The 15,656-nt window shown below is 39.5% G+C and overlaps 1 protein-coding gene across 5 annotated transcripts in view; it reads right to left on the reverse strand.

Moving 5' to 3' along the window:
* CHD2 (chromodomain helicase DNA binding protein 2) overlaps window positions 1-15,656 on the reverse strand; it is a 127,715-nt gene that overhangs the window by 81,022 nt on the left and 31,037 nt on the right. For 4 of the 5 annotated variants that reach the window (XM_019945654.3, XM_019945653.3, XM_019945655.3 and 1 more), the window contains 9 exons: window positions 13,435-13,575; window positions 11,807-11,940; window positions 10,358-10,583; window positions 8,924-9,024; window positions 7,738-7,782; window positions 7,386-7,564; window positions 5,619-5,743; window positions 2,495-2,711; window positions 516-605 (listed from right to left, as the gene is read on the reverse strand). In XM_019945654.3, the coding sequence (XP_019801213.1) occupies window positions 516-605; window positions 2,495-2,711; window positions 5,619-5,743; window positions 7,386-7,564; window positions 7,738-7,782; window positions 8,924-9,024; window positions 10,358-10,583; window positions 11,807-11,940; window positions 13,435-13,575 (1,258 nt within the window). Of the gene's footprint in view, window positions 1-515; window positions 606-2,494; window positions 2,712-5,614; window positions 5,744-7,385; window positions 7,565-7,737; window positions 7,783-8,923; window positions 9,025-10,357; window positions 10,584-11,806; window positions 11,941-13,434; window positions 13,576-15,656 lie in introns of those variants that run through there. The other variant, XM_019945657.3, reaches the window with a different exon arrangement.

Raw genomic sequence — 15,656 nt, forward strand, 5'->3', positions numbered from 1 at the left:
ATTCTCCACCCCAACCTTGAAGCACAGAAACACCAAGAGCCACCAAATTGCACTTGTTTATGCTTATTATCACCACTGGGATCACCTGGCACATACATTTCTTAGTAACTGTGGGAAGGAGATAATTTTAAGAGATTCATTTTTCTGTCCTCCTCCTCAGAGACCCTTACACAACATCTGTTCTGGAGAAATGCTTAATAATAAGATGGGAAGTACCTGAGAGGGCACTCAAGACCAGCTTCCAATGACTCACTAGAATCTCCAGTAAGTTACTGGCCTCAATCCCTTTCACCTATTTAATTCAATTGGCTTAGGTGACCCAAGGTCCCCTTCAACTGTAAGGTTCTGTTTATTTTCTAATAACCTTAATATTCTTCATGGATTTTTTTGTTTGTTCATTTGTTTGCTTTTTTTAAATACGAAAAGAAAAGTAACATGGCAAGGGGGAGGCAAAGACCCCATCATTTGGACAAGTCACACTCCAAAATTTAGCCTTTTGGTTACCAATTACACACCTTATCTTTTAAGAGGATCTCATATGTTGTTATAAGTGCATTGAACTTCAGCCTTTTGGTCTGACAGTGAATCCATTCATATTCTCGTATCTATAAGAGAAAACAATCATTAAGATATAATTTCTACCTTTACCTTTCTATATCACCAGCAAGTCTTATGACAGATGCAATAAATATACCAAATAAAAATTAAATCTGATTAGAATTTAATGAATACCTTATACATTCTAAACTGACCTAAGCAACCAAAGTATAGAGCAATATGAGTTAGAATTAAAAGATCTATCGTGGAGCAGCAAAAACTTTATTGCCAGAATTCAAATAAATTGTCACCTCCCTCTGCCCCCCTCCACCCCCGATATATTTGACCACAAAAATGCATTTCATCAGCAATTAAAACCCTGGTAACTTGAACTTATCTAGGGAATCTCCCAGAATGAGAACTTTCTTAAGGAAATACAATTTGATCATTCTTTGGGTAGGGCATATTTTTATTAGTAAATAAAACAAATTCCAACCTCTGGCTTGGTCAGAAATTTCATTAATCATACAGCAGAACGATGTGGCCCCCAAGAAAAAGGAAAGGGAGGCTTACAGGATGAAAGTACAATTTAATATGAAAGAAAATCACGTCAACGCAAAGGAACACAAAAACTAACATTCATACTGAAGTATAATATAATGTATTTAACTGGACACCCAGCAAGCACAATGGCCCATGACAGAGCTCCTACAGCTTGGTTGTCAAGTTAAGAACTGGAGGACAAGTCAAGGAGAGCTGCAGGGACTCACCACAAAGTGGGAAGAAGAACAAAGAAAAGGAGTACTGGAAAGAAAAGAAAATGTCCCTGATTTCACAGTTTTTTAGAGTTCACTTTCTTTGTCTTCACCTTTCAATGCAGTAGTGCTTGAAGCAATTCTGCACAATCTAGAACTTTTTTAATGGTTAACGAATGGATTAACAAACTTAAGAACTACTATAGACTTAGAAACTCAAAATTAGAGCAATGAAGTCTGCCAGAGTTTAGGTTAGAAAATTTTAATGAAAATATTTAATAAAAATGAATTTGCATTAGCATGGTAATATATGGTTGTAACATCTCTCTCAAACGTTGAGGACTCCTGATGGCTTGCTCTTATTATAAGCAATCCCCTAGAAACAGTTTATTCCAACATACACACAGTGGTAAAAAAGCAAAGGTCTGGGACCAGACGTGTCTTTGTCCCAATCCCAGCTCTGCCACATTCCAGCTGGCCTGGGGACAAGTGTTAAACTCTCTGAGTCAATTTCTTTAACAGGAGATTGGAAAGAATATCATCTACTTTGAAGATTATCATAAGGATTATAGGTAATATACATAAGGCACCCAGCACAGGGCCTGGCACATAGTAAGTACCTTAAAAAAAGTTGATCAAGAAAAAGATTTGCCAGACAAAGACAAACTTAAGCCCATGTGTTCTAAGTTCCTGATGCTCAAGTTAACTTTGGTATCAGACAGATAATTGTCTTTTCTGCAGCTCTGAAATGGCTCACTGTCCTTTTATTTCTTTCTTGTAAGTTATGCCACCTCACTATTTTAAAAGGTTAGGAAACAAACTCTAAGAACTCAATTATTTTCAGTAATATCTCTCTGCTCAAATAGCAAAAATAATATTAACATTCCACAAGGCATTAACTCTATCTTATAATCCTTTATAAATAAAGTGGTCTTGAAAGTACAGGGGAAAGAAAAACTTAATACTGCAATCCAACTAAAAGAGATTCCCATTCATGTACTGCTGTTGCTGTTCTTTACAAAGTAAGCATATGTTTTTAAGACTAACTGAATTGTATTTTTGGGATACATCAATCTCCCAATATCAGGGGCATAGCACCGTGTCAGAATCACAATTTTACTGAAGGCTATAATGGCTTTAGGTCAATTTCCAAAAATACATTTATAACACAGATTCTATCCCAATTCTTTTTGTTTACACACCGTATTTCTGCTCATCAGGTCACCTATGTAAACCACTACGTTAATCTCTGGTGCCCAGATTTCAAACTCCCTCTGCCATGAGGTGAGGGTGGATAAAGGGACGACTATAAGAAAGGGGCCATACAGCTGGTGTTGGTGGAACAGGTAGGAGAGGAATGATATGGTCTGGATGGTCTTTCCTAGGCCCATTTCATCAGCAAGGATTACACTGTTACTTCTGCAGAAAGAAAAAAACAAAAAGATCATTAGTTCACAAAAAAACAGTACGTGCACAAACAGCAAAGGCATCAATGCCTCACAATGTCACCAAGCAAGACATGGGTTGTGAGCCTCTAATGTCTTTCCTCTCCTCTGCAATTAACTCTCCTACATATGACAGTCGAGTAACAAGTAATCTAAGTATTATCAAGGTTTGGATTACTACAAGAGCCTATTCAGACTGTATGTTCTTTATCTTGCATTTTGGTCTTTTACATCTATCCCCTGTAACAGAGAAGGCAGGTTTTGTTATATCGGTGTATGCAAGCACATGACCTTGGGTTCCATCAGTACAGAAAGCAAGGGCAGATGGGCTATCCCCACTGCTGATGAACCCTACAGGCTGACAGTCATGTGCCTTTGTTCAAAGTGCCCACCCATTCCACTGCAGGCCACTGGGTTGTTTAATGCTACATACACTGCTCCCTAGACCTAAATGCTGCAGGTACACAGAGCTTGTTTTAAATACACTACTCTACAGCAGGGGTAGGCTGCAGATCAGATCTCTGAATCCCACCCCAGACCTACTGAATCAGAGTATCTGGGGAAGGGCTCAAGAATCTGTATTGTTTAACAAGTACTTCTGGATATTGTGCTATGGGTATATGGCTTGGACCACACTTTGAGAAACAAGGCTCTAGGAGACAGGCAGGAGGCAGGATTTCAACAGGATCCTAATAGAAAAGTATTGTAAAGATATTAAGAAAAAACCTTTAAGTAAATTAAGTTAATTTAAACTGAAAGAAATAGAGTTAGGAAAGTATGTTCCAGAAATAGAAAAGAGCCCATTTGACAGGAAACCAGGACTGCATGTATGCCATAAGTCTGAAAATATTACAAGGTTCTTGAAAATCAGGCCATGGGAGGTTTACACATATATAATACATGCTTAATCAGTGGACCGGAGAGAACTAAAACCAATATTCAAGTCAAAGACAACTTAATCGATTAGAAAAACAAGACATTTAATTCACCAAGAAGAGATTCCTTTGAGTAATTTTCCTCATATTTCTCTCACCTTTTCACACCACTGGGGAGGAAACAGGGTTAATTTTCTCCAACATTTCCTCTCCCTAGCAAACTGCCACTGTCCATTTATACACATGAAAGGAAGTTTGGATTGATTTGCCTGCTTTTCTGGAACTAGACCAAAACAGCATGTTACTTAACTCAGGGTTCCCATGACCAGGGCCTAGTAGCTGCCTGGGCCCTTTTCAGCTGATTCTGAATTAGTTTAAAGTAGAAAATGCTGGCTCAGGACTCTACATGGTGTGACTTTGGACAAGGGCTCCTAAGAGCCCTCAACTACAGAACAAGAGGGTTAGTTACACAACTCCTTAAGGCTCCACCTAGCTTATAACCGTCCTTTAGGAAGATCAGGTCTCACTATTCTCTGAAACAAAAATAACTTTCAAGGAATTTAGAACATCAGACCTCCACTCCATTCTCAGTCACAGAAACTGAATCTCCTCAAGATCTCTGATTCTCATATTGAACGTTAAATATTACATAAATTTTTACAAGACAAAGAGTAATACATGGTTCAATTGGGAAAGTCATTGTAAATGCACCTCTGTAACTTAAAAACCATCTTTTCGGCATTGAGAAAAGAAGCTGGCATGTTTTTGTCTTCAGGCTGTAGTCTAATTCTGAAATAAGAATTCTTGCTTTGCCATAAAACACTAAGAAATTAAGAGTTTACATGTGGGGGAAGGAATCTGGAGACATACATTAAAGGTACTTCTCACACCGTATGTCCCATGAAGACAGGGGAATCCTGTCTTGTCTTGGTTCACTATTAAATTCTCAAGGCCTGGGACTTCCCTGGTGGTCCAGTGGTAAAGAATCTGCCTTACAATGCAGGGGACGTGGGTTCCATCCCTGGTCAGGGAACTAAGATCCCACATGCCTCGGGGCAACCCGCGCACCACAACTACTGAGCTCACGCACCTCAACTAGAGCCCACGTGCTGCAAACTATAGAGCCCGCGTGGTCTGGAACCCGTGCACCACAACCACAGAGCCCACATGCCACAACTAGAGAAGGGAAAACCCGCATGCCACAACTAGAGAGAAGCCCGCGCACCACAACGAAGAGCCCGCACGCCGCAACGAAAGATCCCACATACCTCAACAGAGATCCCACGTGCTGCAACTAAGCCCCAACACAGCCAAAAATAAATAAATAATAAATAAAATCTTAAAAAAAAATTCTCCAGGCCTACCTAGGTCCCTAATACATAGTAATTAGGGACTACTTGAATTTGCGATTGAATTTGGTGAATAAAATTTATGAGTACAGCCTCAAAGTACCTTTAAACCTCGTTGTCTCATCTCTCTTTTTCTTTTTTCCAAGACTATGGTGATCTTGTTACAAAAAAGTAAAGGATATAATTTCACAAGTCCAACTGTCAGAGAACTTCCTCTACAAGGGATGGCCTGTACAGCAATAGGGGGGGTGGGGGTCACATCACTCTTCAGCACCACTATGTAAAATTAAAGGTTTCCCTGGCTCAGAAAGACAACTGAATGGAAAAAAGACATTTTCTTCTTTCTTCTGAGAATAACTCCTTCCCCACTAAAGATATGGGCAAATTACCTTGCTATTTATACTCATAAATAACATAGTAAGACATAGGTCTCTGGCTATGAGAAATTAACCCCCAAATAACTAAATAACAAAGTACTTTTTACTTCAGACTAAACTGGTAATTATATATACATAAAAACTCCCAGAAGTGGCCCTTTCCAATCACATAATTTTTTTATTTCCATAATGTACAAGAAAAGGAAGTAATTCTTTATACCTAACAGTTTTAAAAAGCCAGAAACAGTAGAGAAAACATCAAACATATTTTTCTACCTACTTGCACCAAGAATGAGCAAGCCAGTTGAGACCTTCTAGCTGATAATCTCGGAGCTCCAGATTCTCTCCTCCTAAATATGCCGGCTGTTTCTTTAAAGCCACAAATCGTGGTCTCTGCTTCAGGGCCTGAAATGCAAAATTTAACAAAGCCCAGGTTTGAAGAAAACGTTCCTCCTGTTCCTATGTTAAAATGCTAGCCATGATTTCTGTGCTCTACACCAAAGCATAAGAATTTAAATTTCACATCTGAATCACCAACCACACCCAACCCACCACGAGCTCTTGCATTGTGGTCTGCATTCCCAAAGCCAGATTGCATCCCGAAATAATGTTTAGTCATTGCTCCTTTCCTGAAGTAAGTTTGCGAACATCATTAAATAGCATTGGGAAACAATGGATTAAAAACTTATATAAATTTCACGGCTCATGACTTTTCAACATTCTTGTGTATGCTGTGAACTTACAGGAGAAACTCATTCAGGAATATTTCCCAAAGTTATTTGGCCACAATAGTGTTTTTCTCAGGGAACATTTCTCTGAAGATTAGCACTCTCTGGAATAGTGCCCCATTATGAGAAGTGTCGTCCTAATAACGTATTTGATAAGGTAATTATTGTTAGTTGCAGCTCTCCTTTGTGAGCAGCTGGCAGTAAATGGAATCAGATGCCTCTGGCTGTCCACTTCTGCCACATCTGCCCCACAGTGCTTCTCCCATCCGACCCCCCAGCTGCTGCCACTTCCCCCATCCTCACACTAATTCTCCCTCCGTGGGCTTCTACGACACCTTCCTGGTGGGACCTTCTGGCTTTAACAACTGCTTACTCTGGTCTCCAACACATGGCCGTTAGATGAAACTTTCTAAAGGAAATACTGTTTCCTGCCTGCTGCTCTGCTCAGGAGGGTAGGCTTATGAAGACCCACAGAATAAAATCCAAATACTCTCCAAGGTATTCAAGACATACACACTTTGACTCGCCAATATCACCTCCCTCTTTTCCTACCCTGAGGTCCGGTGGTCCTCCTACTGACTATAAGAACATCTTTCTCTTAATATCTGTCACGGGAGGCCAATAACCTGGGCCCCCTTCTGTCTGTCTAACCAGCTCCAATCAAGTCTTCAAGGACAGGGCACTTCAAGCACCACAATTTCCTCATTTTAAAACCGCTTCAATGATCCCTGTGGCTCAGTGACTCCTACTTCTGGAATAGTCTTTATCACACTCATTGACCTTCAGTTACACACTGCTTTTCACAGATAGAGGTTTGGTGCCATGAATTTGAATGTCAACCTCTTGGAGAGAGAGGCCATGTCTTACATAAACATTTACTACTGAGGACCCAAGCATACCAATTTACACAGGGAATGAATTCCAAAGAAAGAAAAGGAACTGTACAACCAATCTAGCAAATAAAAGAGCCTATATATTTAGTTTATAACCTAGAATTCAGACACTCCTCTTTCCCGTCACTTCTCTTTAAAGTGCTTTAATTCTTTCCAGTATTCTCTACAATATCTCCATATTAGATATATCTGATTGTGTAAATAAGAAGATTAAAGAAGTCAGCAAAGCCATTATACAACTCATCCTCTCCTTTTGTTTTAATTATTTTCCTTTGATGTCAAGGTTAAGTCATTTTCTTTCTCTTCAAAATAGGAATTATCACTTACTTTTGTGGTATTCTCTCTTCCCAACATCTATCTATGTGGCCAACCCTTTGTAGCAATACACCTTTCCCCTGAAAATTCAAAAGCCAGCAGTCACCACACCTTGCATTCTCTTGTTGGGATGGTTTTTGAGTTGTTCCGACTATGGAAGCTGTCAATGCAGCTCTGGAATTTCTTTCCAATCAAGGCTTCATCTTCCCAGCTGCACTCTGAATAGGGCAGTCCCATCCATTTGCATAGATATTCAGGTTCGTTGGAAGGTGCCGGCTTCCGACTGTGAGCTATTTCACATATAAAAATTTACAGATCAGCAACTGTCAATTAAAGGAGAGGAGTGACATTCTGTTTTATGTATAACCAAGGAAACACCATGTGGCAAAGCTGTAAATATTCTGCAAAACATGACCTGCTCTTAGATGCTAAACAGTATTTATAAACAAGTTGTCTTGCTTACCTGGAAAATCTGTTTGACCCAGTGTAGATTTGCTCGTCTTCACAGCTAAATAAATGGAAAGCTGGGTAAGTTATCACCATAACCAAGAAAACGGTGACATTTTAGGTCCTATGAATAAGAGTACAAATATACTCTACTATCTCACATCTTAAAAAAAGAAAAGAAAAAGCAGCCTATCCAGCACTTACCCCATCTCTCTGTTCCCCCTTTACAACAAGGCTCCCCAGGGGAGCTTTCTTCATACTGTCCCCTCACTCTCCCCTGAAGCCACCCCATCAGGCCTGTAGCCCCACCACTTCATGGGTCCATCTCCCCAGGGCCAGGCCTGCTGCCAAGCTGAAGGATCAAGTCCCAGTCCTCTTTGACTGGCAGCGCCTCCTCCTGCCCGAGCCGCGTGAATCACCTGGCTCCCAGCACACCTCCCTCTCCTGGCTCTCCCCCTGTCTCACTGGCTGTCCTTTCTCACTCTCCTCTGCTGGTTTCTCTTCCTGACTTCCGAAAGCTAGAACGCCCTCTGACTTCTACTCGCACCACGTACACATTCTTGATTATCTCATTAAACCTTAGGCTTTAAATACCATCTACATATGGATTATATCCTCAAATTTAAATCTCCAGTCCAGACTGAGTTCTAAACTCCAGACTCATATATGCTACAGCCTTCACAATACTATCCACTTAGATGACTGAGAAGTATATCAAACTGACAAATATCAAAATAAGTTCTTGATTTCCATTCTTTCTATTTCAGTAAATGGTACCTCTAGTCTCCTATTTGCTCAGGTCAAGAATCTTGGCACCATCCTTGCCACCTCTTTCTTTCCCCGCATCTCCAAATCTACTGGTAAAGCCTGTTAGCTTTTCCTTCAAAATAAATCTAGGCATCTGTCTATTCTCCAAAAGTATACCTACAAAAATGCATTTTTAAAAAATATTTATTTATTTATTTGGTTGCACTGGATCTTAGTTGCGGCAGGCAGGCTCCTTAGTTGTGGCATACATGTGGGATCTAGTTCCCTGATCAGGGATCGAACCTGGGCCCCCCGCACTGGGAGCGCAGAGTCTTAACCACTGTGCCACCAGCGAAGTCCCACATTTTTTCAATATATATACATTACTCCCAAAAGAAAAAGTTCTATTATTCCTGGAGCTCAAACACTGCTTAGATGAGTTTCCATGTACTTACCTATTACTCTTTCTACTATCTGATACTGTTTGTTCAGCTCTGAGGCCAGCTCTTGTTGGCAGTTGAAATATTCCACATCTTCAGGAGAAACTTTCCCTAACCTGGACAGAAGACAGACAGAAAAAATAAATACTTATTAGATTTGGGGGATCCATATACATCTGTCAATGCAAAGTTAAGGTAGGAAAGGAAACTTAGTCTTTACTTTCATATGTCCCTTAATAATCTTTTACTAATAATTAGGCCAGAGATTTTAAGAAAAACACGTAAGACTTAGAGAAAACACTAAAAACCTTAGACTTATAGGACACACCAGTTGTTCTCTCTGATGTGGCCCATTAATAAAGAAACCTAACAATAACTATTTTGGGTGATGAATTCATGTGATAAATTCATATATCTTAATAGATAAGGACAATAAAACTCTTCCAGATTTACAAGAAAACCTGCTTTTTTTCAAATACGTATGGGCTTTAGGCGTGATTAAATGTGGCTTTTTTTAGAAAACCAGTTATTCATACTTATAAAACGACAACACCAGCAACCTGAAATTGAATACTGCTATAGCTTTCAAGCATTTTTAAAATTCTAATCGCTTTACAAACTACCCATATCTTAGGGATACATATTTTTGTTTTCAACTCAAAGAAAAAAATTTCTGATTTACTGAAGCAGCATATTTTGCATAGTAATAAAACAGGAATTGGAACCCATTTGTCCCTATTCCTAACACAAAATAACCTCATCACATGACACTGACACATATGTCTTCGGGGGGAACTTATGCTTCTTTTTGTCAGTTTAGTTGTGTGTATGCTGTGACCCCACGTATGTCTCAGATGCAACCTAACATGCTCAAAGCTGTAAGTAAACTACAAACCACAGGCTATCACAGTTTCAGAACATCTCTGTCACATCCTTTCTGTAAACTGTGTAAAACCAAGATTAGTTTTAAGTGTATCATAACCCAGAGAGTTCTAGATTATTAACTCCTGACATCCAAGCTACCCCAGGACAACCACAGAAAGTAACAAGGTGCTTAAGTACGTTAGCCTTGGACTCAGGCTACCAGAATTCCAATCCTGGGCCCTCTCACAGAGTTGCTCTGTACCTCACTCTTCCCACAAAAAAACATTTTGTTCAACAGTACAAATCTCATAGGATTACTGTGAGGATTAATGAGATCATGTCTGAAAAATGCTCCATAAGCTAGTTATTATTAAACTCTACAGACTTGGTGGCTACACACAAAAATATATACTATCTTCAGCTCACAGTTTTATAAAACGTAATCGTGGATGCCTCCACGTTCATTCAGATGCTAAAGGCAAAATTTGATATTCTAGATAGCTGTGTTCTCCATGGACTAGTTAAAAACCTTCCCTTCCTCCAGGCTGCAAATGTTATTTCTTTTATCCAGGATGGATAATGTACCATTGCTTGATTTCATCCTCTTTCTTCTTGAAGTTCTCTAGTTTTTTTAGGCCCTTCACTTTCTGCTGCTGTAAGGACTCTTCACTCTCCCACGTGCTATGGATATACGACCAGCCCTTCCACTTGATGAGGTACTGGACTTCGCCTTCATCCTTTTCAGGGTCAAAGTCGCCACTAGGGTCTCCGTTAGCTTCAACTGCATATACAGTAGTAGAAGCTCCAGTGGCTGAAAAAGGATTCAGTTAAATTTTAAAAAGCATATTAAACCAGACATTGAAAAGCTTCCCAAATACACAAATGTCTAAAAAGTCTCTTTATGGATGAAGCACCAAAATCCTTTGACTCGAAATAAGCAGAAATTCACAAACAATACAGAATGAACATGTTCAACAATTTCAAATATTTTCATGATGCAAACCCAATTTTCACTACTTAAAACATTACAAAATTTGCTGGTGAAATCAAAGAAATCTCTGTATCCAAACATAATAAAAATGGAACAGCAATATCCTTTTGTTTTGGTCCCTACTAACTCAGAAAACAAATCTGTCTCTCTCTCCAGGAATATTAAGAACAAGGTAAGAGAATTTAAAATCTCCCCAATTACTCAACCACCCAAAACTCCCTGTTGACTCTCTTAACCTCAAGTAAGCCTGGATAAAAAAAAAGACAAAGAAAAATGAATTATGTATTATTTTGATATTTCCTATATGGAAAGGTTACTTTAAAAAACTGAGTTGTGAGATATCTCAATTTGGATATAAAAAATTCTTCACTACTGTCCAAATATGTATTTAACGCGTTTGACACTTATCACAAGGAGATTCAAAAACAAGTAACTAAAGGTAGATTTACTTAATGTTAATAATCAAGAATCTCTGCTGCATCACTGGTTTTTAAGATATTAAAACATCTTTAACCAGCTCAATTTTAAAATCTCAAAGACATATGGGACACAGCCCTATAGTCTCAGGTCAGTTTTTCTGTGGGTCAGAAAAACTTCCACATTTCACAACAAATAAGGGCATGGACTGAAATTCATCACTTCAGAGCTCAATACATAAAATTTGGGCCTTACTGAGCAGATATAAAAAGTAATTTGTTAGCTTCCAATGGCAGGGAAGGGGCAGCAGGTGTCATGTCTGGCCGCAAAGGTGTCAAGAAGCCCCTGAAGCAACCCAAGGATCAGGCTAAGCAGATGGACGAGGAAGGTGAAGCATGCAAGCAGAAACAGAAAGAGCAGAAGAAGTAACTCAAGGAGCTAAAAGCAAAGGCCAAGGGGAAGGGTCCCTGGCCACAGGTGGCATTAAGAAATCTGGCAAAAAGTAAGCTGTTCCTTGTGCCTGAGGCAATGATGATCCTTAACTCTATTCCTGTTTAAACATCTGGACTCCCTGCCATAACATCTATTGCCACCTATGGCAAAAATGAAGTGTTGTCTTCACATACCTCCTTTCTTTCCCAGCCTTGAATCTAAGACCTTTTCAATAGTTTCACTATTATCCTGCTGTTCATCAGCTCCTTCTCCAGTCATTTCAATGAGGTCATCTGAGTCAGTCTCAAAGTCATCGTCTTCTTTATAACTGCATGAGGAATAATGCCGAATAAATGAGAAACTATCTTTTCAGATTCAAACACCACCATACATAGTATCATTAGGACGAGGAACCATACCCTTTTGGCTGCAACATGCTGTTGTGCAGATCAGCCACGATAAAGTGGGCTTGAAGTTCATTTTTTTTTCCTGCTTAAAGTATTAATGCATGTTCACAGATAGCTGCAGGAAGGCTAACATATTTCAAAATAGAAACTGACTACAGTGATTTCTGTAAGCAAGACATAGAAAACTACTACAAAGACACTCCTATGTTTTCTTATGTTTTCTTTTTTTTTTTTTTTGCTGTACGTGGGCCTCTCACTGTTATGGCCTCTCCCGTTGCGGAGCACAGGCTCTGGATGCACAGGCTCAGCGGCCATGGCTCACGGGCCCAGCCGCTCCGCGGCATGTGGGATCTTCCCGGACCGGGGCACGAACCCGTGTCCCCTGCATCGGCAGGTGGACTCTCAACCACTGCGCCACCAGGGAAGCCCTGTTTTCATTTTTTAATGAGGTCATTACTATGTATAAACAAGGAAACAACTACAAAGAAAGAAAATGCACGATAAATGAAAAAAATTACTAGTATTCCATTACATAAAAGCGGAGCAATACATCTAAGATTGAATGTACCGACCCTGCATTTTGTCTCCCAATAACAAGAATATGAAATTTAAGTATTCTCAAGTTACTGAGCATACTTCCTGGTAATAAAATATTAAAATGTAACCTTCCACCATATATTAACAACAAATGGTTTGGGGGTTACAGAAGAGAAAAACACAATTCTGGATGCAGTACAGCTGTAGGAGGAAAAAGTGCTGAGCTACATAGTAACATACTCAAAACCTAGTCCTAGCTTTCAAAGTATTAACTGGATACATTGAACAGCTTATTAATAACTCCAGGACTCAGTTTCACCATCTTTAAGTAGACCAAAAGAAACCTGCATATCCTCTAAAAGGAAATTAAATACCCTTTGATTCATATAAAGTAAAATATTTATGTTTGCATATATCTATTCCTTTATTTCATTTTCTATTAATGCTTCATATCGTATCGTAAGCTTGATAAGATTATTATATCCAAATAATACATAAGCTGAAACAAAAGAATTTGGCTGATTCAAACAGCAATTCAAAAGTGAAAATACAATCCTAATGTCCTTCCTAAAAAAGGATGTTATGAAATGAAGATAACATCACTACCACCTCAACGAAACATGAACTTGAAATAAAGCAGTTCTCTTCATAGGAATGAAGGCTTGAAATGAGTTATCACTATTCTTTCCATATTCCTATTGGCCAGAACCATTCTTTTTGCAAGAACCCTGACCAGATTTCCGAATACAACCTCAAGACACAGGTCATTATTTTTACCTATCAAATGCCTAATTCTGGACTTATCAGAACCAAGCTCTAGCCAACTACACTATCACCTTCCCTTCACACTAATGAAAACCTTCTGGGGCATCACCTACCTAACATTTTTAGCCGCTCTGCGGCGAGTCTGCCTTTTGGGAGCTTCATCATCTTCATCCTCATCATCAGAAGAATCTTGCTTTTTCCTCTTTCCACGCTGCGTCTTAGGTTGCTTTTTAACACGAGGTTTGGGCATTGCTCTAAAATGAGAAAAGAAAAAATGGCGAAGTCCTTACTTTATCATCTGTTGTCTACTTCAAATCTATATAACTGTTATTTCCCAGAGCAGGGTTCATACATAGGAATTAACCCGGGGAATGTTAGACATGAATATTCCCAGGTCCCATTCCCTGAGATTCTAATTCACTAGAGATCTGCTTCACTAGAAACACGAAAGTGATTCTACTGCTAACACCCTTCAGTCATTTATAGGAACAGTCAGCCCTCTGTATCTGCAGGTCCACATCTGCATATTCAACCAACCATGGATCAAAAATGTATTTGCAAAAAAAATTCCACAAAGTTCCAAAATGTAAAATTTGAATTTGCTGAGCATTAGCAGCTATTTACGTAGCATTTACATTGTATTAGGTATTATAAGTAATCAACAGATGATTAAAAGTATACAGAAGGAGATGCATAGATTATACGAAAATACTATAGCACTTTATATAAGGAAGCGACTTGAGCATCTGCAGATTCCGGTATCTACAAGGGTCCTGGAACCAATTCCCCGCAGGGACGAAGGGAAAACTGTACTGTGGGTTCTGAGGCAACGGTTCTCAACTATTCCTCAAGATCACCTGACATAAAAATACACATGCAGCACGCTGCTGATGACAGCTCTCTGGTGGGCAATTTGGAAATATCTATCAAAATGACAGGGCTTCCCTGGTGGCGCAGTGGTTGGGAAACCGCCTGCCAATGCAGAGGACACAGGCTCGAGCCCTGGTCCAGGAAGATCCCACATGCCGTGGAGCAACTAAGTCCGTGCACAACTACTGAGCCTGCGCTCTAGAGTCCGCAAGCCACAACTACTGAAGCCCTGCGCTGAGCCCGTGCTCCGCAACAGGAGAAGCCACCACAATGAGGCATGCACATGGCAAGGAAGAGTGGCCCCCGCTGGCCGCAGCTAGAGAAAGCCTGTGTACAGCAACGAAGACCCAACGCAGCCAAAAATAAATAAATAAAATAAATTAATTTATTTTTAAAAAAATTACAAATATAACAATTTTATTTCTGGGAATTGACTTTACAGATATAGACTGATACAGACACAGTAAGGTATTCACTGTGGTATTTGCAGTAACAAAAGATTAGAAAAACTAAACATTCATCAACTGGGAACTAGTTCAATAAAAAGCATACTACGCAACCATAAAAAAGGGAGTTTTCTGTGCATTGATAAGGAAAGATTTCCAAGATAATGAAAGAAAAATGCAGAAGATGATGCATGGAATGCTATAATCTGTATAAAGGAAGTAAAGGACAAGAAATAACTGCACATATATTTTTCTCCTATGTACATTAAATATACCAGGAAGGCTACCTGAGAGACTGTGCCCTGCTACAGACCAATGGAACGAACTGAGGAGGTGGCCCCTCTATTGACTTCCCTGCAGCCAGGACTGAGAGCCACAGACTAGGAGCTCTCAAAAGGAAATCCCCAAGTTCTCCATCAGTGGTAAAAAGGTGAAAGGAGAAAGAGGGAGACGGAAACTCACAATCATTATCACCTGTTTCTCTCATACCTGCCATAACCAACACTACACAGACAGATGATCAGAGACTCAATAAATGATGGGTAAAATCTAGAAGACAGAACTGGAGTGGATTCCAGCCCTGAGAACTGAAACTGAGAAGAAAGGAGACAAAACTCACTGATGAATTTCCCTGCTGGGGTGGGAGGTGAGGGGTCAAGTACAATGTCCTAAGCCAGGGATAGACACATGTTTGCTGTAAATGGCTAGAGGATAAGTATCTTTTACTTTCTCAGACAAGAGGCAAAGTTGAGGCCACTAAATAGGTACTTATATAACAAGAGAAAATAAATTTTAACAAATATTTTATTGACGAAAGTCAAAATAAAATAATAATCATTGAGTACTTTTTTGTGTAATACAACATTTACTAACGAGAAGAACAGAATTCTTTCTGAAGGGGTAACATTTCACTTCGCTAGGGTTCAAATTTAGTGTTCCCCATCACCAAACTACAAATGTTCACCTATAAAAGCTATATTGAGTTCGCAGGCCATACAAAAATAGGTGGTGAGTGGGAT

The sequence above is a fragment of the Tursiops truncatus genome, chromosome 2 (assembly GCF_011762595.2).
Source record: "Tursiops truncatus isolate mTurTru1 chromosome 2, mTurTru1.mat.Y, whole genome shotgun sequence".
In the NCBI taxonomy this organism is placed as follows: domain Eukaryota; kingdom Metazoa; phylum Chordata; class Mammalia; order Artiodactyla; family Delphinidae; genus Tursiops; species Tursiops truncatus.